We start from the raw sequence: 27,408 nt of genomic DNA, 5'->3' as shown, positions 1-27,408 counted from the left end.
ATATTTGATCATCTGCCTCATCATCTGCCAAAGTTTGAATAGGATTGCTGTCCACTTCACTGACTGTTGCAAGAACTGTACAAGCTGGTATGTTGATGTCGCTGTTAGTTGGGTTTAATAAGTGAAATGTGTTCCGTGAAATACGAACTGGAACATCCATTTGTCCTTTGGGCAGAATGGTGAATGGTTTGTATGCCCGAGCTAAACCTGCATTAGCTTGTACCAGTGAAACAAATGTTAAACCATTATGAATAGAAATGGTTCGAGAGCCAAGGTCTACTGAAACTTTGTTGTGTTCAGTAAAGTCCATCCCTAAGATAAGTGAATGGCATAACTTTGCAACGACATAAAAGCAGTGTGAGAACTTGAGATGACCTAATGAAAATGACAGTTGTATGGTCCCTGAAATATGCTGTTTCTCACCTCCAAATCCAAACACTTCATGAAAAGGGGATTTGTTTAATTTTTCGTCATCTAATCCTATTTTGTTTAGAAGTTTTTGACTAATGCAACTGATTGATGCACCTGTGTCTATGAGTGCATTTCTTCTTTTGTCTGCAAAGTGTACTAGTATGGTGTTCTTGTGTAGTGGTGCAATGAGGGATCTGCCTTTCGAAATTCCCTAGGCCGTGTGAGAGGGGCTGCTTTGGGGAGGGTTATGGGGATTTCTGTTTTTCATGACATTTGACGTAATGAACTGGGCTTTTTGAGCCTTCCTACACATTCTAGTTGTATGGTTGTTCACCATATTGCAATTCTGACATATTGAATGGAAACCTGCACAGTCAAACCCATTACAGTACTCACCACAGTGGTAGCATGGCGAATTGGAGTATGCGGCTCTGGCAGCAGCTCTGTGGCTCCTATACTGTTGAGGTGTATCCGTCTGACATCTTGGCTGGTACTGTCTTTGAGACTCCTGATAGGAATCCCGCTTAATGTGCTGATACTGTTGTCGATAAGACCTGTAGTTGTTCCTTGATGGAAAAACTTGATATTCATTCTGCTGATAGTGTGCTGGTTGCTGGCTTTGTTGAAATCTTTGACTGTGATAGACTGTCATTGCATGCAGGTGAGCTCTAAAGGGTCGCCTGTACTATGGTCAGTGGGTCCTGTGGTTGCTTTGGGGATGAAACAAGCACCACTTTCAGGACGTCCACAAGGTTACATATTTGCTCATCCTTCCCAGACATTGCATTGACAGCTGTCGATTTCTTCCAGTTAGCTATTACTGACTCCGCCATTTGTGTTTGGCCTGAAGATCATCTAGTGTATGAATATCGTGCATCAGCGCTATCTCCTTGATTTGTGATTGGAGTCCGTCTATGATAAGGGTTACTACATACGTTTCATCCATGTTAATGTGTTGAAAGTAAGAGTTGGCTCTCAGGAGCTAGTCCTCTATACTTTCCACTGGGCGCAAATCCGAAGCATTGAACTTTCTCCTTGTGATATACTTATGTTTGTAGGCAGCTGATAAATGCTGAAATGTGTCTTTTTGTCCAGCTTCGAGTTTTGTTAGCCACATTTGTGCGCCGTCCTTCAAACACGGCATCAAAGCAGCTGTCTTTTTCTGGTCATCACCCACGTCACTGAGGAGAGCCCATTGGTCAAATCTAGTGAACCAGGCTGTAGCACATTCTTGTTCATGCCATAAAATACTGGCAGTGTCTGCAGGGCAAAGATAGTGGCCATATTCTTTCTTCGCTGGTTGTGCTGGTTGTGTCAGATGCGTTGTGGCTGGTCTTGTTGTATTTGTAGATGTATTTTGTTCTACTTGGACAGGTCTGCGTTTCCGAAGTTGATAGAAGTTCGTACGCATCGCCCCTCTAGACATGTAGTGCTTTTTCGAGGTCGGGATCGAACCTGTTTCCACCAACTATAATCAAGCTTCTCACCCGTGTTTGGGAACTTGATTATACCTTAATAAGAAGAAGAGGAACGATTACAATCAAGCAGTTTACTGTCAGTGGTGTTGTGTATTACAGAATTGGATACAATTGATAAACAGAAATACATGGCATATGGATTGACAATAATATCAGTGCATGACATATATAAAACAGAAATGCAAGGCAAGGCATATGGATTAACAGTCATATGAATACATGAAATGTATACAAACAACCTAACTATATCACGTCAGTATTTGTGTTACTAAAGAGGATCTAGATCGACAGGGGATATAGCAGTAGGTAGAGGTAAGCACACTTTCATGTCTAGAGAGGAGGGATATTGCGACATGTAAGTGAAAATGAATACATACATACATAAGCTTGACTTAATACCTCTAAGATGCATAGTTCATCAAATGATAATAGATAGATATACACAATCATATACATACACATTGAGGAATAGAGATATCTTAAAACATACAACTTATCGTGCATGATCCATCATGTGTGAAATAACAAACACTTATAATATGTATGCAAACAACGGATAATTATGCATGCAGTGGTTATATACTAGAAAGTGAGCAACCAATAAAGTCATAAACTATCTAGATTATTCTATACATACATAAGACAGCAATATCAAGTAACAAGGTGTAAATGGTTCCTACCTTAATAAGAAGAGGAACTATTACAGCCAAGCAGTTTACTGTCAGTGGTGTTGTGTACTGACCAGTGAAGATGCTTGACTTTTATAGTAATCGTCCTCCTATGTTTGACTTTGATTGATACATTAATGAATCAACGATACATATTGTCTTGAATTTAAATCATGTCTGGCGATGCGTCGTTGCTGTGTTGTTACGTAACTATATCTTGTCCGGGGATGCAAGTATAGCCACACGACAATAGACGGTCAGTGCGCGCGAAGGCTTTGAAGGATGTGTCCATCATAGGTCACTATAGCTTCCTATGTAGCTGTCATTGTTCAGTCTGATGCATAACATCTACTGCTAGGTTTGTATGTAGATATCAAAACGTTATGAGTATTTCGATTTCACTAAGGTTTCTTGATAATTATATCAAAGAACCCCAAATATTTATAGACAACCAAGCAAGTATTTTGAACGTATTTTATACTGGTATGCTTAGATGGTCTCCACTGTTCAGGAAACATGGTACACAGTTTTTGTCAAGTTCAAGGGAAATCGACGTTGAAGTAGTCTTGATGCAGGAACTCCTGAGCAACTAAAAGTAATTTCGCTGAGCCGTGGACGCCACATGACTGTCACCAGAACTGCACAAAACCTCTGATACACTCCTTTCAGGCACACTAAATATGCAACACAGCACTTGCAATTGATTGGTTCATGGTATTCTTGGATCACCTCTCCGTGGTTTTCATTGGATGATGCTTCTAGCAGGCTCCCTAAGATGTGCTGTGATTGGTCAACTCCACTTGGGGTCATATTGACTCCAGTTCGGGGGAGGTGAAAGGAATACCCTCCTGCCTTTATACATAAAGCTGATGACTCCTCTATAAGCTGCCCGAGGGACACCCGCCTGAAACGTTCAGTGAATCAGATGAAAATGGATTGCATTGGGCACTCTTATGCATGGCAGATCCAGACCTCTCCCTATATTTTTTTCCATTAGGAACGTTGTTTTCAATTGTGTGTTTTTTTTATTGTGACATAATAGTTATGATAATACCTTATCAGGACATAATATTCATAACAACATATATTTAAAAACACTATATGCATTACAATATACGTTATCAGGACATAATATTCATAACAATAAATTACTGTCATATAACAATCATGTCAGTGCAACCATTTCGTAATTTACACATCAACGACAGCAATAATGATAGTAGTGATAAGAATAGTACCAACAACAAAGATACACATAGTGGTGCCTGGAAATTCTCTCCACCAGCCCAATTGCCTGGCTAAAATTTTTAAGTTTGACCTACTTTCACTTCGCTCTCAGGACGATCATTCCATTTTAATTGTCATGTCATATTTAGAATTAAGGAGGATGAATGAAAGCTACCAGTATATGCCATAATTATACATGGGCAACTCTTCAGCCAGTGAAGATAGCAATAGGACACTAAAACTAGCTGGCTTAGTAAGCTACGTTATGATTGGATATCTGAAGTCACATGGTTCAAAGAGAACAAATCAAAGACTTACTTGTTTGTACTTGTTACAAAATGGCAGCGTTTTTGCAAGTTATTGCAAAAAAGTAAGTTAAAATGTGGGCAGGCAACTTTCAAGATGGACAGGCAACAGTTATGGGCCACCAGCCCGGCTGTCAGGTTGATTTGAAAAATTATTTCAATCACTGCACTGAGGAGCATTTTCCCCTCAACTAAGGATTCCTATGATTTTTGTGCAGCCCTCATTTTCCAAAATCCTTGATCCACCCCTGTTATAGCTCTCTCTGTGTCCATGCGTGCATGCGGAGGTGCATGCGTGCCTGTTGAGAGTGTCTGTCTCTTTGCGTATGTCTGTGTGCCTCTGTGTCACAATGAAAATCATAAACAGTATCCAAAAAGCCGTGACCTCCACAAACAACAATGGCAATGTGTATGTGAAAACATACGTCAAGTGGATGTCAGTTTGTATTTCACACTTACCTTGAAATCATCCATGATTCCAAGCTTTTTGGCTAGACTTTTGAATTCATCTTTAGTAGTGTACTGCACCCGAACTGTTCCGTAATCACTCTTGCTCTGACTCACGACCTCGGCAACCGACAACAGTGGGGACTCGTACACATGCTTTACAAAGTCGGTGTCATAACGCTCCTGGCAAAAAAAGAACACTTACAGTAATAAGTCCACACAAAGAGAGCCACTCGATGGAGCAAGTGCCTATACATAGAGATACATCATAAAATATCCCTTCTGTTCAGCCGGTTGGTGTTTAAAGCTGTATTCATTAATATTCAAGCTATATGATGTCAGTCAATCCAGTGATCAACAACATGAGCATCAATCTAAACCGGAGTGATATCACTGCATCTATCAACAAAGTCAGGCAGCCTTTGATGAGAAGCAAGGGTTCCTGACAGCCCAGTTACAACACAGATCATCACATCCCTCAGTCAGTCAGTGATTGTTCAATTGTGTTTGGAAGAATGCATATCAAAGTGCTGGGCTGGATACCTGGGATGAGTACCTGTATACCTGGACGGGTACCTGGGTACCTGGATACCTGGGATGGGTATGGGATACCTGTGCCGGGTACCTGAATACCTGGGATGGTTGGGTTTTGCTGCCTTTGAAAATTTAAACATAATTTACCCTGAGATTTGAATATATTACATGGTTCAGATATTGAAAACTCGAAACTTTAGTCCCCGAGCTGAACAGTATATTGCCGTTTCTTGCAAGTTTGATCAGATGAATTAACAGGAAAGATATCTGGGTTGGGTACGGTACTGTAATATGGGGTACCCCGGTAGAAGATTTGCACCCATTATTAATACACTAGCATTTCAGACACTAACAGAGGTCAGGAATTGTTTTACGTACCTTCGCCAGATATGAAAGATCTATTTGTGTGAAAGGCACATACTTCTGGTTCAGCTTTATGAACTTTAAATGTTTCTCATAATATAACCCCCTGAAACAGAACGAAGATCTTTTAACAAGGAGTTGGCAAGACAGTTGCAACACAACATCAGAGACAGTATGGCTTCCCAACCTATCCATACAGAGGTGTGTCTGCGCTAATGTCAGTTGCACGGACCAATCCAGTGGAATGTCACATTTTGAAATGAAGACCTTAAGTGGCCTTCACACGGCAAACTCCAGGTGTTCACTCAAACTCGTCTTGCTCAGAAACAACCAATCACATTTGAACAAAATTGTCACGTGATATTTTGATCATCTGGTCGACTCGACCCACAAAGTGGCATCAGTCAAAGGACACAAACGCTTGACAAGCATGTGTTTCATGTGTGAAAATACGAGTTTGACAACTTTTAAGAATTTATCATCATATGTAGACAAACTTTAGTTTGCCATGTGAAGGTTGCTTTAGGAACCTCACAACCAGGGGTTCAAACCCAAGATCAACAAATCCAGAACAGTTATGGATGAGACAGTGATAACCCAACAAGCTGACTGTTGGCTGTTAAAACAAATCCATTGCAGGAAGACATGGTGAGGTATTGTAATAGTCTTTTTCTCCTTGAATTGTCTCGTTTGAAATCATTTCCCAGACGAATGTAATGTTTATATGATATAAATACAAGCTGAACACTCTTTTAATAACTGGCAAGACACCAGAAACCCAGATCAAGTTTGTTTAAGAGGTAACAAGGGCAGATAACTCCAAATCAAGTGAAGGAATCTGGTACTTCCTGTGCTGCACATTTATTATCTAAGTCAGTTACTAAACTTGCAATAGTCACACATGCTATCGGTGCATTGATAGTTTCTTGTTTCCACCACTGGGTCACTGCTATTTGAGACTCAACAATAGAAATCCATCAATAGTTCGATGCATCATTACAAACCTACTGCACTTACTTGCTGACGTCTTTCTTGCCGAACGTGCTGGTTCTACAGATCTCAGGGCGTATACACTCTCGGCCCTTGCGCTGCTCCGGGTGCCTCATCCAGTCGTCCCAGAACCTGGAAGTACATGACACACCTGTAATTTGAAATACCTGTAACATGACACACCTGTAACATGATGCAGAATTAACACGTATCACACCTGGAACATAATACACCTGGAACACGATGCACCTGTAGCATGAAACACCTATAGCATGATGCACATGTAGCATGAAGCACTTGTAATGTAACGCACCTGTAACCTTACACACCTATATCCTAACTCACGTGCAATATGACGCAACAATACATTCATGCTTCACCTGAACTACTCAAGTTTCAACCTGTCACAGGTTTCACACCAACCCATGTTTCACAACAATGCACACTTCATCCTCACAACGTTTTACCTGACATAAGTTTTACCCTGACACTGGTTTCACACCAACCCGTTTTACAACAATGCACACTTCATCCTCACAACGTTTCATCTTCCTCAAGTTTTACCCTGACAGATTTCACACCAACCCATGTTTCACAATCATGCACACTTCATCTTCACCAATGTTTCACCATGACTCACATTTCTGGCCACTTGGGTTCCAACTCCAGCCACGTGGCTCTCTCAATCATCCAGCCATGACCAGGAAAGAAATCTGTCCTGTACAGTAGCTCTGCAAACAAAAGACTCAGAACTATAGCACTGTCTTCGAACTAGCTAGTGAGTGAGTGATTTTAACCACCAGGCCACCCCTCCCCAACCCCCAGTGCTTGAAAATGAAGAGGTCCAGAGGATCCTTGGTGATCCTGTGGATCCCCCGAATACCATACAAATGGACACCAGAAATGGGCTTCACACATTGGAGCCATATCAGGAATCGGACCCGGTTCTTCTGCATGACAAGCAAACGCTTTCACCACTTCGCTAGGCTACCCCACCGTCCTTATTTTGACAAGTCTCATTGATTCTGAAAGAACATTTTGAATATTGTAAGTGTCAAGGTGACACCGTCTATTTGTACGATGGTCCTTTGACTGCTTCCAAATACCGGAGTTTTCGGACACCATGTTCTCCTTGCCGTTGTCATTCCAAGCAGACACGCACCACAGCAAAGGATCGTTCTTCATTAAAATGTACGTGGCAGCAAAATATTCAAAGAAATCCAGTGATATGTCTAAATCATCTGCAATAAAAAAGGACAGGAAGTGAATAGACATAAATGCATCTTTGAACAGTACAGTTACATCACATTGTGGCCTGGTGTGGGAGAAAAGTGAAGAAGTGATGCACATCTCAGACATAAAATAGTTTGATGGAGACCACAGGGATTGGCATAGTGCTTACAGACCTGAACCCAGAATTTGTTTTTTTGCCACTTTTTTCATGTTATAACAAAGTAAGGACAACACAAATATAAAGGGTGTAATTTCAGTACTCATTTAATGGTGACATGAGTACAATGAGGCTCGGCTGACTGGGCAGGACTGCTGTGAGAACTCTCTGGCTCTGGCTGCCCTGGTTCACCTCTGTCTTTCGGTCTGGCCACCTCCCCTGATATATCCTCCAGGGGTGCCTTTCACAAAGCAACCTTTACTAAGGTTTACCTGAACTCCCATTCTTTAACACTGCACTAAGGCTATCTTACACTAGGTAATCTTAGTGCATTGTTAAAGAATGGGAGTTAAGGATAACATTACTAAAGGTTGCTTCATCACAGAAGCCCCTGGTTAGTCTTTATGGCTGGATCCAATGTGGTCTCGACTACCAGCCACTTTTGGTGGCCACTCATTAATGTGTCTTTATTGATCATAAAGGACTTATGATTACAGTGGCAGTTTACCATCGCTGGCAAATTCATGGTCTGGCCAGGGACTGACCCATGTTGATAGGCCATAACGGATTCACAAAACATTAAAGTTCAAGGTAGTTGTTTACCATCGCTGTGTCGTCTACAAAATCTAGTGGTGGCTACGTAAACTTTTGACTCTCTTTCCAATTAATAAATTTTGACAAAACATTCAAAATGTAGTCACTGTGAATTTAATATTAAGAAGGGGAATGACGACTTTGTTAGGACAATGAAAAAACAGAAAATTCGAAAGATTTGATTCACACAGGTTGGCTGAAGTGTATTTAGAGATGATCCTAGCTCTCCAGCAAGTAAAACTATCTATATCTTTTCTATGGCTTGAAAAAAATTGAAATGAATTTGGTTTTGTCGGGATGGTGGAATCAACATGCATTTTTCAGGAAGATTCCAATAAATTTAGGAGGGTTGGCATCTCAGCTACTGATGTCAGTAACAGTTAGGACGCAGGTGCTTACCTTCTACAATGATGGCAGTAGTATAGGGAATGATAGTCCGAAAACACTTTTCAAAAACCCCTCTAAAAAGCCTCATTTACTAAATGAGGCTTTGGTGGGACCCTTAGCTCTTGCTATTATTACCCCTACTACAAAGCTACGCCATCACGTTTACCGTGACTTGGCAGGCGGTAACACTGTGCCGTACGGTACGATCAATAATTCTTCTCTTACAAATCCCCTACCCGGCCCATCCCTCAAGTAGTATAAGTTAGGTTCGTCGGCTTTCATATCCATTTTATCTATGTTGTAAGTTTTGACTGACCATATAGGATCGGTGGCTCGCTTACGGCTATGTTATGTTTATATCGATGAAACAGTTTAACGTGAACCGCCTACGATCTCTTTGGTGTTCATAATAAAGGCTTGCTGGGCTTTTTGTATTCCCTGTGCTATGTACTTTTTTTTCTCATCCTCGCTGATAGCAGACTTACGAGACTTGGATCGAATATCTTGTTTCATTCCGTTATATTTTTTGAGTTCAGAGAGGATTGAACTAAACTCCTCTTCTGAGATCTTACTGTCAGAGAGTGCCGTGGAAATTCGCTCACTCACTGTGTTGAGTTTTGCTTCGGCCAGAACCCTGATCTCGTCGTGTTTCAATGCCTTACGATTAAGCCTGCGTGATACTAACTTAAGAGCCAACCCTACCAACCCTGTCACCCCAGCCGTTATTTCAATACCTAGCACTATAGGTGCAGCCACGATGGTGGTTAACAATCCAACGCCTGCCGCCCCTAGTCCCATACTGGTTGCCATAAGGGTAGTGTCAGCCCCATCCACGATATTGAAAGCTCTATTGTATTTTTTACATAATGCTTTCCGCGTGTCACGGTCTTGTTCTAGTTGACGTTTCACATCACATAACTGCCTCAAACGGAACCCATCTACGGTTTCCAACGTCTTCGCTACTTCCTCTACGACTGGGTACAGACCCATCCTATAATATATATTTTGAAAGATTTTTTAATTGGGCTTCAATTAAAAGTCTATCAATGAATTTGAAGTCTACAAGTTCTAGATTACTAGTCAGGGTAATAGGTGAGAGGCCAATAAAATTTCCTGTTGTAATAGAAACCCCATTGAGGTTTATTAAGCGGTTTATAAGACCCGTGGTACCCCATTGTATAACAATACGGCAATATCGGTGTATGTGTTCTTTATCCCAGTGTATTAACAACCCGGGTAAAATTTGTTGTGATATTGGGGGGGTTCTAAAGAAAGACGTAAAGAAGACTTCTATAATGAGGGTGGAAGGGGAAGATATTCTATCAAGATCACTGCTAAATTTTAATTTATTGTCTCTATAAACTCCTAAACCATTTTTTTCGTAACTACTAGATTCTGTGTTTACTAATGTATTCTCCGGAATGAAATCCCCGGGCCAGATACCGTTGTTCCTAATCTTAGAGATATACCCATTATCTAATATCATATTAGGTGAGGTGGGTGTTAAGTTGATCAGCCATTTAGGTTTTTTAAAATCTGGTAACGACACCCGTTTGTACACGTTGTCTTTGAAGTGTAGGATGTATAATTCATCTTCCTCACCAGGCTGATCGAATCCCTCCGTATCTCCCAGGTCGTTAAGTGTAGTGTTGGGATGATGATTAGTCATTATTATACTATTATGATATAATTTCCAACTGGTTTTCTGATAATAATTCAGGGGTTAACTTTATACCCATGAAGTGTATGTTGTCAGGCAGGAAGATATTGATTAGTGATATCTTGTTTTCTACGATCACGTTGACCCCCTGCAGACTGGTCTTGGAGTCGACACCCACCCGCACGTAAACGTTGCAAACTTGAAACTGGTGTCGTTTCACCCACCCGAGTTTGATCCCCTTCACGATCTCGACATCATTCCCCGATGGTTCCCCTAGGTAGACTTTGATGAACAGTGTTGAGTTTGCCGGTAGACTCTCTAGTATCTTAACCACGCCTTCGAATTCAGACACCAACTGCAATTTCACGTTTTGCATGGCCGGTTTACTTGATAGCATGTGGGCTGCTATAGTGTTGACTGGGCTGACGACTATGCTACGTCTCTGAGTTGGGATGTAAGCCACGAGCAGGGTTCCATTGTTCACGACTTTGTTTAGGTGGTTGTCTTTGTTATCCGTGAACACGTAAGGGGAGACGAGTCTAATATTGAGAAACCATTTGTTATCGGGTAACAACACCCACTTGTCATCTTCGGTGAAGACGAGCATATATGGTTTGTTTTTGACGACGGTAGTGCTCTCAACATCGTCTAAGTCGAACAGTTTACCTCCGAATGATGGGTATATTCTCCAGTTGTCATCACCGGTGTTGACGAGGGCGTACTTAGTGTTGGCTGTTGCTCCTGTGGTATCTATCATATCACTTAGGGCTCCACCGGAGGGGATTTCAACGCGTTTGTAAATGTTGTTTTTTAGTTGCAAGGCGTACGATTTACCATCTACTCCGGGAGCGTCGAAACCGCGTGTGTCTCCGAGGTCGGAGATCCCGATATTGACGCATTTTTTCACTCCGGGCCCTTGTGCGCTGGTCATGTTACGTGAAGCGTTAAGCTGAGGTATCCTATATTTACAGGATTATGATTTATATCTAACACCGATATTGTCAGTTCAGGTATGTTGCCCTGGGTTAATCTCTTATACTGCCGTGGTGAAAATGACTCGGTTCTACCGTCGTTGAATTTCTCAGTTTTCACCGGCACTGCTCTCAGTATAGTGGAAGGGTGGCCTCCTTGAATGTTATACGTTGTGCTCACCTGACCGAGATGAATGTATAGCTCTCGGTACGGTACTAGGTCGGGTAACTTCGTGCCTGTGACGGTTGTTGTTGGTTTTATCTCGTCAGGAGACATACCGAGTATCCTCGCTAATGGTCGGCCGAGCCTCAAGGAGGTTCTTCCGTTGTTGATTAACACCACTGTACCGTTTGAGTCGTTCATTTTGAGTTCGGCTCCCAGGGGTTTGAAGACCTCGTCGTTTAGAGAGCACACGCTGTAGTAGCCGTCAGTTATTTGACTGCGAGTTCCACTGACGAACAGCTTATTGTTGCTGATATTAATGTTAGTCCATTGTGGTAGGTAGGTGATATCGCAGAGTGCGACTTCGAGTTGACCTGACGTGTTATCGATCGCGTGCGTCAGCTGAACGGCCTCACCGCTCGTTATTCCAGGAAGTGTTATGTACATATTACATATATATTTATTATATAATAGTTTTAAAATGTATTCCCCTGGTGTGTTTTACCCTAAACTGGATGTAGATTTCTCCCCCATGAAGATCGTGGTTGCTCCTGAGTTGTATTTCAATGCCCAGCTTTTAGATGTGTTCGATAAGTATAAGCTTATGGTGACTAACATTGAGGCAGTCCACGCGTGGTTCAACAACCCTATGCAGTTCTGGCAGAATCAATTCAACTTTGCTGTGTGGTGCGCTACAACGGGGTGTGGTGTGGCATTGACCGACACTCGACGTGGACCGCTGAGTCAGTCTGTATTCAAATTCCACGTGTACTACCAGGTCAGACGTATCCTTAAAGAGATCAGTGCCCCCCTCCCACAGGACAAAGCGTGGGACGCAACAAACAACCCATACGATAGACGGGCCTATGAACGTATTTGTAATGAATTCGAAATAAACCCGAAGACGGATTGGCGTTTGCCGGGGCCGAACCACGGGTTGGGTATTCCTTCTGATGGCGTGCGATCAGTGAAAGAACTCAGTGATCTTATACTGAAACAAGGTAAACTACGCCCGGACTTTGCTTTGTCGAGTAATGAATGGAGGGATGATCGTATGAACTTTAAAGGTGGTGTTGCTTTCACAGTCCAGAAAGTGGAGCAGTCAACCGCAGACGGGTGGAAAATGTTCATGCTGGACACATCGAAAGGATTCACTCGTGCTGGTACAATACGCTTGAACGACTCGATTCGAACGTATGTGTGGTCGCTGTTGGGTGCGCAGTCGATGACGCGTTCTAACATCCTCGGTAAGGGAACTGCTTACGACGCTCAGAAACAATTCGTTTCCAACGTTGAGGATGCTATTAATTCTCCAGTTGATCTCCCGCGGGCCATCGAACGCTACCAAAACGTGTTAGAATACGCCAGATCGAAAGTTAACTACGTGTTCGGTGTGGGGCTGTATATGTCTCCGAGTGATATGCAACTGAGAGTAAAAAAAGTGGTGGGTTATAACAACAAAATAGTCATAGCCACGGCGGACCAAAAGTTGGGCATCAACCCCGATATTAACACCCCCTATATCCCACACATCCCACCACGTGAAACGGGTATAGTGGAGCCACCTCCGGAGCCTAAAATTCATGTGGGGGTACCCCCCACACACCCCCATATTCAGGCCACCAATCATATTGATAATAAAACGGCCCTGGTGGTTGGTGGGGTAACTTTGGGACTTATTTGGTTAAAGATTTCTTAGCCGCTACGTACACCAGACCCGCCACGGCGACGATGGCTGCCCACAGGTTTTGACTGAGCCACATGGCAGTTTTAGACAGAGCGCTCAACAACCACGAGACGATGCTACCCAGGATGCCGGGAAGGGCTTCGGCGGCTTTACCAGCCAGTTTAGCTAGGCCTTCCCCGAGTTTTTTAATCCAGTCTTTAACACCACCACCGCTGGGAGTTCCACCGCCGGCACTTGGGGGTGTGGGGGGTGCCCCCACCAGTGACACCACCAAGGTTGATATGATGAAACCCAATGCAGTCAGAATGCTGGCGATGGTGACCCCTTGCTCCCGGAACAATATCCGAATCCTGTTGGCTAAAGTTGTATCTTCGTTCAGTATTCTATCGATTGTTTCCCGAATGCGACTGATCTGGGATCGAAGATGTTCACGATTCGAGGAAGCGGCTTCCAATCGTGTACGTCTCTCGTCTTCTAAATCACGTATTCGTTCATTGATGCGACGCTTCATATCATCGTCGTCAGTTTCGGTGAGTTTGGTTTTTTCCCTAGCGATGTGCTCGTCGATTTCGTTCAGTTTCCCCATGTTGTTCACGAGTTCTCCACGCACGCGTTTCACGGCTTCGTCTAAGCCGCGCAGTTCCCTTACCGGAAAGTCAAATCCCGGTAACGGTTTGTCCCAGTAGGTGCTCAACAGTTTTTCTATGCTGTCCGAGGCTTCTGTAGCACGCTCTGGCGTCATTTCATCTATAGTGGTGAGGTGGGATCTGGTAGCTTGCAGATCTTCTTTAACGGTCTTAGGTATTGCACCACCGTAATCACGCATGTTTAGATGTTCACGGATAAATTCAGCACCACCATTGCGGCTGGCTAGAGTTGACAAGGCCAGTGGTTTTTTATTGATCTTGTTAAAGAGGTCAACCCCTGGGGCAGACTTAAGACGTAGAACACCCTTTGTATCAACAAAAAAATTCTTATGGTATATACCCTGGGGTTCAACGTAGTTTTTATCGCTTTTTAAACTTTTGTAATAATCATTTACCGTTGTTTCCAAGAGTTCTTGGCTCAATGGTGAACTAGTAAATGAGGTCTCCTGCTCATCATCGAATGCCTGGGCACTAGCGCCCGGCATCTCCGTCATATCTATGTCTTCATCCATTAGTATTTAAATATATTTTATTTATATATAACAATGTACGGTAGAAAATTAGATCCTTTCAGAAAATTGAGAGAGCCATTAGGTGCCAGAGCCGTGCGACAGTCGGTGACCATCACCAACAATCCCAGCAAGATAGACCAGAACCAAACTCTGCTGGTTAGATTTCCAAACCTTGGTGAGAATGACCTCATTGTACCAGGCACTGTTCGACTGGCGTTTAATATCACGTTGACCTCCGACAACGACAAACGCGAGCTAGTGCGGAACGTGGGTCGAGCTATCATCAAGAAAACGACCGTCAAGATCAGCGGTAACGAGGTACTGAGCATCGACGACAGCGACGTGTTTCACTGCTACAAGGATCTCTGGAAAAGCGAGAGAGAACGAGTCAATGATGTGTACCAGGGTATCAGCAAATCAACCCGGGCGCGCATAGGATACGTCTTCACGACAGACCAGCAAGACAAGCTATCGGACGGTGAAAAGGCCATCGCTCGAGCATACGGGAATCGATTCTGCGTGCCGCTCGACTTCGAGTTGCTCACGGGACACGCGCCGTTTTACCAGGCCGCGCTGGGTGATAGGCTCGAATACGAGCTCACGTTTAACGACTATAGCAAAGTAGTGCGTACGCCGAACGGTGATGAGGCCAGTTATACCATAGACAACATCTCTCTGGAGTTCGACATGGTCACTAGTCCGGAGCTGGCCAGGCAGGTTCGAAGCCAGTACTCTGGGAAGATGGCTATCCTGTACGATCGCGTACTGAGGCATAGATCAGTCGTGCGAGATAAGAGCGACACTGTGTGGAATATCAACCTGAACGTGCCGGCGCGATCGATGAAAGGTATCCTGGTCGTCCCCGTGGAGGATTACGATCCATTCCGGAGGGACAGCGAGAAGTTTTTCAACCCCGAGATTGAAAAGGTGGAAGTTACCATCGAGGGCGTGCCCAACCAGCTGTTCAGTCATGGTATGAGACCACACCAGCAGTGGGATGAGATAAAAAAGCTACCAGTGGGGGATTATATAACAAAGGACCTGGACCTCGGCTCCGTGCAGATCGGTGAATACCTGACCACCAAGTACGCCCTATGGTTGGACATGCGATCCACGGATGATGATAAACTGCACGGTAGCGGGCGCCGTATAGATAACGGCAGCGAAGGGATAACCATCCAGATTAATAAGAAGGCTCAAACCGCTGGTAAGTTGAAATTATATCTGTACGTTATTATGGACGCGCAACTTAATATAGACAATGGGAGATTCGTGCAAGCCATCTACTAGTGGGGGGTACCCCACCATCCACCTACCCACTGACCCACACTGCGCTATCATATGCGGGCAGACTGGCTGTGGGAAGACCGTTTTCGTGTTGGATATGTTGGAGGGTTACTACAAGGATGTGTTCGATAACATCGTTATCATGTGCCCTACTCTGAGCATGAATAAAACATACGCGCGACCTTGGGTGATGACGGACCCGGACGTACACAAAATCGACCCTGGAACACGCCTGCAGGACTGGTTGAAAGCTCTTCACGAGAAATTTAAAGGGGAACCGACGCTGTTTATACTGGACGACTGCAGCGCTAATCGCGAGATAACAAAAAAGAGAGACATGCTATCGTACCTGGCCTTCTCCGGCCGGCATGCAAATCACAGCGTCTGGGTGCTAACGCAGAAGTTCAACTCGGTGTTGAAAGACCTCAGGGAGCAGACGCGATGGGTGGCCTTATTTCACTGCAAGGACAGGGATTCGTTTGAGGAGTGTTTGAGAGAGAACGATGTGATGAGTAAATTAGAACGGGAACGGGTGAAGAAACAGCTCGCTGAAACTAAACACGCTAAGCTCGTACTAAAGACCGACCAACCAGTAGCATATATAGTTTGCTAAGCAAAGCTAAGCAAAGCTAAGCAAAGCTAAGCAAAGCTAAGCAAATGCTAAGCATAGCTATGATATTTGAAGTATTTGTCGTGTGCAACTTAACTTTCATTTCTCTGTGTTTTGTTTGTATCGGGTATTATATAGTTAAAACTAAATCTTACTTGTTATATTATAAGATGGAGTGTGAGGAATTGCTCGAACAATTGTCTGTGGAGGGTTCCCCAACTGGGGATTCCCCCAAGCGAGAGAAACTGGTGGCGTTGGCTGTTGGCGGCAAAGCCAAACATTACTTTGGAGACTACACCCCGGATAAAATTCACAAAATGTCAGCCGAAGAAATCGATAAGCTGTACGCTAGATACGAGTCCCGGCTCGGAGCAGAAATGACAAAGACAATAGGATCGGCTATGACCCAGATATACACCGGTATTGTATCACACTTCCTTCCCATTCCACCAGAGCGCCGACTTTACCTGTGGGAGGACCTCGAGAAAGACCCTTTTATCGAACACGCCGTGAGCTCTATCAGCTGCGGGTTGTACCACAAATATGGTATGTTGTTGGCTCCAGTGACGGCGGCGATTATCACGGCAAAACATTGTCAATTTGAGAGAAAGAATAATAATAATAGTATAGATGGATACTGCACAGGAAACCCCAGTGGAGGAGACCCCAGTGGTGGTACCCCCCACACCCCCAACAGTGAGTTCACAGGAACCAGTGACGGTGGAGACCACTTCAACAGTAACCAGACAGAAGAATCCTAAGAGAGTAGCTGCCGGTAAAAAACGGTGGTGTAACCAACATAAAGTGACCAACCCAACCCGACTGTTGTTGGCTGTAGGTGTAACTGCTGCCTTGGCTATCTCGTGGTTATATACACGTGAGGGAAACCCTCACCGTGAGGTGGTACCTGAGGTGGTAACCCCCACTGTTGGGGGTGTGGGGGGTACCCCCACCGTCGACCCGCATATCATGTTATAATTTAAAATATTTTATATCATATACATAATGTCTGAGGGGAAAACGTTCGTCAACGACGCATACCACGCCACAGTGGTAGCCAGTTTAGCAGTAGGGTACGCTCGGTTGACTAAAATGGTGCTTAAACAACCAACTATCAAGCTAGATTTCAACCTGCAGGATATGGGTATGCTCATAATGAACCTTGGTATGGCGATGGCCACAAAAGACATCCTAGTAAAACAAGGAATAATACCTGATAATATAATGAAATAAATATAGGGATGGCCACGATAGCTATGATGGTCGGTGGGGCGTTAGTGAATGCCCTGGCATTTTCCGGGAGTAATTTCCTCTTCTCGAAACTACGAGATGATCACGCGGCTGAAATACAGGAAGAAAGGAAGCGACACGATCTCGCTACTGAGAAATTACAAAGAGCACAGGCCGAGTACGCTAAAAAACGCCTCCAGAGGCTCGATTTTATTAACGAACAACTCACGCGTGAAAACCATGCCGTTCAAACATTCAACGATGTCGATGAAGCAATGAAAGAATACTATCTACTAACTGGTAAACGATTGGAAGCGCTCAATAAACCCACACTCGCTCAGTACTACACACCATCCAAGGGACAAATGAATCGTGAACTGGGCTTCATAGTGTTGGGTATAGCAGCTACTGCGTTGGTTGCTAAGCAATTAAACTAAAATACCTATATAAGTAAACATGAGACCCGCTCCATACCGATGCGAATATATACTTATGGGGAAGACCGAGGCCTGTGGTAGGAAATGCAGGAATCAGGGGTTCTGTTGTTTCCATATGGGAAGTCCTAACTACACGTGTTCTGTGTGTGGTATCGGGGTTAAAGGGCACTACTGTTTATGTAAAGCTCACGGAGCGAACGTAGTCAGACATCAACTCATATATGAGAATAAAAAAGACTACATAAAAGAACGTAGACGACTGCTCAAGATAAAATCCAATTAGAGATTGGTTCTCTTAGGTGTAAACATGTCTACTGTACATTCTTGAATATGGAAGCCTATCTTACGGTAAAACAATTAAAAGCTATAGCAAAACAGCTTGGATGCCGGCGTTATTCAAACCTGGGGAGAGCCGGGTTAATCGAATTGTTATCAAATAACCAAACACTGATCGATGCCTACATAGATTCACACAAGCTGTTGGAAGACTTACGAGAATTGTGGCCAACAAACCGAGTTTGGTTAATAAGTGATTACAAGAAATAAAATATTTTTTATCAAGAGTGGAGGAGTTACCTCCCCTTACTGTGAACCAATTAGACATTAGTTCTCTTAGGTGTAAACACAATGACTACTGTGCGCGAGCTCAAGAGGGTCGCAAAACAGAGAGGTGTTATCGGGTATTCTAGAATGCGGAAGCCAGCATTGTTGAGATTACTAGGTTTAGAAGTCCCTCCTACGGTAAAACAGTTAAAAGCTCAAGCGAAACAGCTTGGATACACGGGTTATTCAAAATTGGGGAAAGCCGGGTTAACCGCATTGTTATCACATACCCCCGTAGCAAAACCTCCCACTGTAAAACAACTGAAAACCGAGGCACACGATTTGGGTTTAGGCGGGTATTCTCGTATGAGAAAACCACAGCTTTTAGAATTATTACGACAGAATAGAGCTATTGACCTACAGTTCGTGCGCACTAAGCACGCTGTAGGCAACTATTTGGGAAGTTGGCGCATGCACGTCGATAGAAACATAGACATTACAGATATTAAGCCTCTGATAGCTGATAAGGTCAACCAGGAACTAAATAATCTAGGAAGTATCAAGTTTCAGATCACAGTGAAAATGTCGCTCGATAAGCAGGTTGGGAGTACCACTGAGTATGTTCAGCCTTACTTCCGAGGTAAACAAGAGGTCGTCACACATGCAGAGACCATTGACGCATCAATCGATACAAGTTTTCAGCAGATACGAGAATACCTAGAACGCTACACACACATGGGGTCCGGGTGGGCTGTAGATAAAATCGATAATGTCTATCTAGATATAGCTAAATACGTGCCGTTCAGAGGTGGGTCATACCTAGCCTTGCCTCCCTACTATAAGAACAAACAAGCCATAGTAAACGTTAAGAATAGAGGAAACGATTGCTTGAGGTTATCTATCAGGTCAGCCTTATTTCCAGCTGCCACTAATCCGAACAGGCCTTCTAATTATCCACAGGACGATGGGCTCAACTGGGATGGTATAGATGAACCCACCCCAATATCCCAGATCACTAAAGTAGAAAAACAGAATAATCTGGCTATAAATGTCTTTGGACACGAAGGTAATACAACAATAATACACAGGGTCAGCCCGGTGAAGGATTGTCAAGTTATTAATTTATTCATGATTCAAAAAGGTGAAACGTATCACTACACGTGGATAAAACATCTCAGCCGGTTGTTGCACGACCAGTCGAAACACGTTGGGGAAAAACACTTTTGTGTACGATGCCTACACTGTTTCAGTCGGGCCGATTTATTAGAATCCCACCTGGAGGATTGCCAAGGTGTTGGGCAGACGGCCATACGAGTCGAAATGCCTAAGGAAGGTGAAAATATCCTAAAATTCGACAATCACAAGAATCAAATGTCTGTGCCTTATATTATATACGCCGACTTCGAAGCCTTAATTGTAGGGGAATCATCCACTAGTGGGAGTTTCACACACAAAACACAAGAGCATATAGCCTGTTCGTTTGGATACATTGTCGTCCGTTGTGACGGGGAAACGAAAGCTCCGGTAGTGTATAGGGGTCCTGACGCGGCTGAAAGGTTTCTAAAGTGCTTGCAGGAGGAAGAAAAAATTATTAGGAATGCATTGTATAAAATCACTCCAATGCGTATGACCAGAGCCGACATGCTAGCTCACGCCAGTAGCACTAACTGTCACGTGTGCGACTCACCACTTAACGGTGATTCGGTGAGAGATCACTGCCACATAACTGGTAAGTATAGAGGCGCCGCTCACAACGCGTGCAACCTCAAGCTTAAAATCAACCCTAAGACAATAAACATCCCCGTTGTCTTTCACAACTTGAGAGGATACGACTCTCACTTGATCATGCAGGCCATCGCGAAAATCGATGGTAATATAACGTGCATCCCCAACAACATGGAGAGATACATCTCCTTCAGCTTAAACGGACTTAGGTTCATTGACTCGTTTCAATTCCTCCTATCGTCACTCGACAGTCTGGTCAAGGCCAACAATACCTTCCCTATCACAGATCGATACACAGACGCCGAGACTAGACACCTGCTCATGAGGAAGGGTGTATATCCATATGAGTACATGGATAGTTGGGCTAAGTTCACCGAGACCAGACTACCTCCTATCGACTGCTTTTATAGCAAGCTGAATGAGGCGTCCGTCTCACGAGACGATTACTCGCACGCGATTAACGTATGGAATAAACTGGGTTGTAAGAACCTTGGCGATTATCACGATCTGTACTTGAGGACAGATGTACTGCTGTTAGCCGACGTGTTTGAAACGTTCAGGCGGACCTGTTTAAAGCAGTATAAACTCGACCCCGCATGGTATTACACCAGCCCAGGTCTGTCGTGGGACGCCTTGCTTAGAAAGACCGGAGTTAATTTGGAATTGCTCACAGATTACGACATGCACCTATTCATTGAGAAGGGCTTGCGAGGTGGGATTTCCATGGCATCCAAACGATACGCTAAAGCAAATAATCAATACGTGAAAGGTTACGATCCTAACAAACCAACCAATCACATTCTATACCTCGACGCAAACAACCTGTACGGCTGGGCCATGAGCCAGTATCTACCTACAGGGGGATTCGAATGGGTACCAAACGTTGATGTTATGAGCATTGCACCAGATTCAAACAAAGGGTATATCCTCGAAGTTGACTTAGAGTATCCCAAGGCATTACACACATCGCACAACAGCTATCCCCTTGCACCCGAACGTATGAAGGTTAACACAGACTGGATGTCTGAGTACCAACATAACTTGTCAGGTGGTCGTGTGGCGGACGTTGAGAAACTCGTGCCTAACTTAATGAATAAGACCAAGTACATAGTTCACTATCGCAACCTACAGCTGTACCTGTCATTGGGTATGAGGCTGACCAAAATACACAGGGTGCTCATGTTCGACCAGAGCCCATGGATGGAGCCCTACATCAGAATGAACACAGACCTACGAAAAAAAGCCACCAGTGATTTTGAAAAAAATCTCTACAAGCTCATGAACAACTCGGTGTTTGGTAAGACTATGGAAAACCTGAGGAAACGCGTAACCGTGAAACTGGTTAGATCTAGTGAGGAAGACAAGCTCAGGAAATTGATAGCCAGTCCGGCATTCAACCGTAATAAAATATTCACAGATGACCTAGTTGCCATACACATGAAGAAAAGCCACATAAAATTCAACCGACCTGTTTACGTTGGGATGAGTATCCTCGATTTATCCAAACACCTGATGTACGACTTTTACTACAACGAGCTCAAGAAACAGTACGGCGACAGGTGCGAAGTGCTGTACACTGACACGGATTCCCTGCTGATGGAGATTCGAACCGAGGACGTGTACGAGGACATGAAAAAACACATCGATTTATACGACACCAGCGACTATCCTAAGACCCATACCATGCACAGCACGGTAAATAAAAAGGTCCTAGGTAAGATGAAGGACGAGTGTGCTGGCACGCCAATAGCTGAGTATATAGGTTTGAGGCCTAAGATGTACTCCATATTGAAAACCGACAATAGTGAGATCCGAAAAGCTAAAGGGGTTAAGAAGTATGTGGTGAAACAACACATCAAACACGCCAGATTCAAGGAGGCCCTGTTCAAGACCCGTACCTTTAGGCATAAGATGAACACGCTTAGAAGTGATGGACATAAGATATACGGACTGACTATAAACAAGACGTCCCTATCGCCTATGGACACGAAACGTTGGATAGCTATTGATGGTATAAACACATACGCGTATGGACATGAAAAAATTTGAGGCTATTTATTACAGCCCGCGTGGATATTGGAAAGGAGCTAGCGCAGTAGATAAGCTATCTAAAATGGCACGAGTATCACCAGAGAAAGCCAAAGCGTGGCTTGAAAAACAAGCCCTGTGGCAGATCTATTTGCCTGCACCACGCTACGTACCTAGAAGGAGTTTCGGAATTAACATACCTAATAGCATTCACCAGGCAGACCTACTGTTCCTACCTCATGATAAGAGGTACAAGTATGCCTTAACCGTAGTGGACGTAGCCAGTCGTTACAAGGAAGCCGAACCCTTGACCACGAAAGATTCGGCCAAAGTAGCCAAAGGATTAGAACGCATATACAAACGCAGCCCGCTGACTTGGCCAACAGAGCTGCAAGTTGATCCAGGACGGGAGTTCATGGGTGCCGTTTCACAACTGCTAGCCAAACACGATACAAAGGTCAGACGTGGCACGGCCGGAGCCCATCGCAGCCAAGCTATAGTTGAGAGATTTAATAGGACTTTGGCTGAGCGCTTGTTCGGTCATCAATATGCTAGGGAAATGACAACCACTGGAAAACGATCGACTGAATGGGTAGCGAGGTTACCCGAGGTGGTGTCGGCAATCAACCATGAAGTAACCCGGCTCACTGGTAAGAAACCGGTAGACGCTATCAAACTAAAATCAGTGTTAGCAGAGTCGTCTGCTCCATTGCGTGGAAAGGAGAAACAGATACCAGATAGGGCCTTAGTTAGGTATCTATACCAGCCGGGGGAACATGAGGGCGATAGCCGTAAGCGAGCCACCGATCCTATATGGTCAGTCAAAACTTACAACATAGATAAAATGGATATGAAAGCCGACGAACCTAACTTATACTACTTGAGGGATGGGCCGGGTAGGGGATTTGTAAGAGAAGAATTATTGATCGTACCGTACGGCACAGTGTTACCGCCTGCCAAGTCACGGTAAACGTGATGGCGTAGCTTTGTAGTAGGGGTAATAATAGCAAGAGCTAAGGGTCCCACCAAAGCCTCATTTAGTAAATGAGGCTTTTTAGAGGGGTTTTTGAAAAGTGTTTTCGGACTATCATTCCCTATACTACTGATGGCTGTGGAATAGTTGAAGACTTTAAATATCTGATTTAAAGCCCACTTGTAATGGCGGGCTATTTTATAGTAGCCAACGAACTTACTCTGCGGCCATGGAAGGTTGATTTTGGACAAATTAGGTTGCTGTAACAAACACAACACAGGATTAGCATCAGATAGAATGGGTTTGTTTGACACAGTTTATAATACAAACTCGGATTGCTGAAGATCAGTTCAAACTCAGATGTTCAGTGAGTGAGTAGGTGGATTTAACAGACTGAACGAATATGAGCAGACAGCAATAAAGCCATGGCAAATACTGCACACTTTAAAAAATTAAAAGTGTTTTATCTGGACCCTGTTCCTCAAAACAATCGTAGCACTAACTTGATCGTAACTCCCGTACGTTACCATGCACTATGACAGCCGTAGCACTAAGTTGATCGTAACTCCCATACGTTACCATGCACGTATGACAGCCATAGCACTAAGTTGATCGTAACTCCCATACGTTACCATGCACTATGACAGCCATAGCACTAAGTTGATCGTAACTCCCATACGTTACCATGCACTATGACAGCCGTAGCACTAAGTTGATCGTAACTCCCATACGTCACCATTCACGTATGACAGGCGTACCACTAAGTTGATCGTAACTCCCATACGTCACCATGAACGTATGACAGCCGTAGCACTAAGTTGATCGTAACTCCCATACGTTACCATGCACAATGACAGCCGTAGCACTAAGTTGATCGTAACTCCCATACGTTACCATGCACTATGACAGCCGTAGCACTAACTTGATTGTAACTCCCATACGTTACCATGCACTATGACAGCCGTAGCACTAAGTTGATCATAACTCCCATACGTCACCATGCACTATGACAGCCGTAGCACTAAGTTGATCGTAACTCCCATACGTCACCATGCACGCATGACAGGCGTACCACTAAGTTGATCGTAACTCCCATACGTTACCATGAACGTATGACAGCCGTAGCACTAACTTGATTGTAACTCCCATACGTTACCATGCACTATGACAGCCGTAGCACTAAGTTGATCGTAACTCCCATACGTTACCATGCACGTATGACAGCCGTAGCACTAAGTTGATCGTAACTCCCATACGTTACCATGCACGTATGACAGCCGTAGCACTAAGTTGATCGTAACTCCCATACGTCACCATGCACGTATGACAGCCGTAGCACTAAGTTGATCGTAACTCCCATACGTCACCATGCACGTATGACAGCCGTAGCACTAAGTTGATCATAACTCCCATACGTCACCATGCACGTATGACAGCCGTAGCACTACGATTACTTTCAGGAATGAGACCCTGAGCATTTTCTGTCTCTCAGGCAATAGGTAAGAGGTGACTGATGGGATCGGCTGGCCAGGCTCGCTGACTTGGTTGACACGTCATTGGTCCCAATTGTGCAGATCAGTGTTCCTGCTGTTCATCACAGAATTGTCTGTTCCAGATTTGGTTATTTACAGACCGCCGCCATATAGCTGGAATATTGCTGAGTGTGGCATAAAACACTCTCACTCACTCACTCAGACAATAAAGTGGGTTTCTTTGTTGGTGAAAGCATCGCTCTGCAAGACCAGTAATATCAAAACATTTCTCAGCTGTTCTCTCAAAGAAACCAGCTTGCCCTTGATTCGAACTATAGGCGTGACGAGCCAATGCTTCAACTACTGTCCCGATTCATGGGATAGAAACGACATCACAGACAGGTACAGGTGATAGAGGGACATGATGTTAAGCAACACACGAAGTACCAGCGATGGCATGTAACCTACTTACTTTCACATGTTTCACGAGTTGTTTCTTGACGTATCCGTCTATGACATCTGACGTCTGCTGATGCCCACAGTCCTGACTGACCACAATTGGGAACTTGTCACTAGGTGGGCGATATCTACGTAAAAGACAGGGTTTTGTGTCCATTACATTCTTCAGTCAGTGTCATTTCTTCAAATTCCAAAAAGGAAATTTTTACAGGTTTTTGAGGTTTTAAGGATACGAGATCAGAAACTACCCAAGATAATTATGAATCAGCTACGTTGCAACCTGCTTTAATATTTGCTTAACAAGTTGTCTACATTTGCCAGTTGCCGGGATAATCTGATCATAAAGTGAGGCTTGTGGAGGGCATGAGGGATAATTCACCTCATAAGTATCAAATTCATAACGTTTTTAACATGATAAGAAAAAATGCAAATCATAAAATACAATACATCAGATTTTAGGATCAGCAGATGTGTAACCATAAAAACAGCACAACATATTGCCGTTCCTCACTTTAAAAGCTGGTCGAGACTGCGGCTCACAGTCACCCGGTCACAAGCTATCATCAGGATGGCGATCCGAGTCTCATCAGAATTTTTTTTTGCCGGAACATTTTTTCGTTGATCTGAAACACAAACACAAAACAGAAACTAACTTTATAAAACCGCATTTTAAACTCCAGGCAGTAGGACAACAGTAGTATTTAGGAGACCAACATAGAGTGTTGGACAACCAGAGTAAAAACGAAATTGTTCTAAATTTTACTTGAAACCAAATGCCTAGAATGAGGTTTCAAATAAAAAAATTAGAGCTCTCATAATTTGTCATATATACCTCTCCATTTTATCATAACTGCATTACTAAGATTAAAAAGGTTATAATGTGTTGGAAAATCTTCGGTCAATAAAGTGATTATACACCTCTGAATGACTTTAATTAACCAATCATGATCCAGCATTTACTGAAACCATGACAATAGACAGGTTTACTGGTATACTACAATTAGGAGATAAACATACCGTGTTGGAAAATCAGAGGTATATAATGAAATTATAATAGCTCTAAATTTGATTTAAAACCGAATAAATACCAAATTTAGAGCTATCATAATTTTGCTATGTACCTCTGCTTTTCCAGCACATTACAATTATTTCCATTCTACCATAACAGCATTATTTATATTTTAAACAAATACATAATGTGTTGCAAAGTCAGAGGTATATAACGTGATTACATATATTATAATGGGAAGTGAAAATTAAAAATAGCGGAATGTTTCATTTAAAACCATAAAAATATTTCATCTTTATGTTTTAAACAATTACTCTATACAAGAATAGCATTCTGCCTTAACATTCATAAAAGTTCTTAAGGGCGATTTCGTTGAACAATGCCTGGGAAACTCAGTTAATTCGTATATTTTCACATATGTGATTTTGAAACTGAGAGTAGACGATATATTGTCTTACCACAATGCAATGTCCCAGACCGGCTGTAGAACATCCTAGTGCCCCTTGGACATTGGGCAGTCTTAGACACACCTTGCTGTACCACCTGTAAGGAGTGAATATGGTTTTACACCGTTTTTTTTTTTTTTTTTGCAATATTCCAGCAATATCATGAGGTGGCACCAGAAATAGGCTTGACACGTTATACTCATGTGGGCAATCAAAATCCGGGTCGAGTTATCACTGGAAATAGTTCACTGTTGTCAACTACTGTACTGTACTGTACTGTACAAAGCTTTCAGGCACAGGCCCACGTGCATTGTCAGAGAACACAATCCTAAACTTGGCCAATTTCCAAATTCAAACTTTGTGGAAATGAAATGGTGCAACCGTGACGACCTTTTATGTCCCCATATTTATCGGTCAAGTCATCATCTTCATCATCATCATCATCAGCAGCAGCTGCTGAACCAAAACCTTAAGAAATAACCTACAAATGTCATGAAGTCAGCGGAGGGTTGCAGGGACACGTTGTGGACAAATCCTTCACTTAACACGCTGGAAATCGTATTTCAAAGGCAATTTCAAATCACAATGTTTATCACAGATCATTGTGCTTATTATCCTACTCTAACTTTCCGAAATAATTGGACACCGTTCTCTGCTATATGGCAGACGCTGTTCGTTACGACGTTCATTTGTGGGACAGTTCAGCTTACCATTTGAAGCTCCGTCCGTGACATCTCGCTCTTTGAAGACGACAT

At 43.4% G+C, this 27,408-nt stretch overlaps 1 protein-coding gene across 1 annotated transcript; it reads right to left on the bottom strand.

Annotated features, from left to right (window-relative positions):
• Positions 1 to 1,948: 1,948 nt before the first annotated feature.
• LOC137260284 (alpha-1,3-mannosyl-glycoprotein 2-beta-N-acetylglucosaminyltransferase-like) lies at positions 1,949 to 27,408 on the bottom strand. Its single transcript, XM_067797973.1, has 11 exons — positions 27,364 to 27,408; positions 26,666 to 26,750; positions 25,710 to 25,821; positions 25,212 to 25,326; positions 23,398 to 23,527; positions 7,530 to 7,664; positions 7,064 to 7,154; positions 6,451 to 6,555; positions 5,449 to 5,539; positions 4,549 to 4,719; positions 1,949 to 3,461 (listed from the first exon to the last, which is right to left on the bottom strand). The coding sequence occupies exons 1-11, from the start codon at positions 27,406 to 27,408 to the stop codon at positions 3,348 to 3,350; spliced, it is 1,194 nt and encodes a 397-aa protein (XP_067654074.1). The 3' UTR covers positions 1,949 to 3,347.

The sequence above is a fragment of the Haliotis asinina genome, chromosome 13 (assembly GCF_037392515.1).
Source record: "Haliotis asinina isolate JCU_RB_2024 chromosome 13, JCU_Hal_asi_v2, whole genome shotgun sequence".
Taxonomy (NCBI): Eukaryota; Metazoa; Mollusca; class Gastropoda; order Lepetellida; family Haliotidae; genus Haliotis; species Haliotis asinina.
This window is presented reverse-complemented; position numbering and strand designations above follow the sequence as displayed.

Coding starts and splice junctions, on each gene's coding strand:
- LOC137260284 (XM_067797973.1), bottom strand. CDS start 27,408: ATGTCGTCTTCAAAGAGCGAGATGTCACGGACGGAGCTTCAAATG. Junction 25,822..26,665: donor GTCTGGGACATTGCATTGTG/GTAAGACAATAT, acceptor TTTGTGTTTCAG/ATCAACGAAAAAATGTTCCG. Junction 6,556..7,063: donor GAACCCAAGTGGCCAGAAAT/GTGAGTCATGGT, acceptor ATGTACTTCCAG/GTTCTGGGACGACTGGATGA.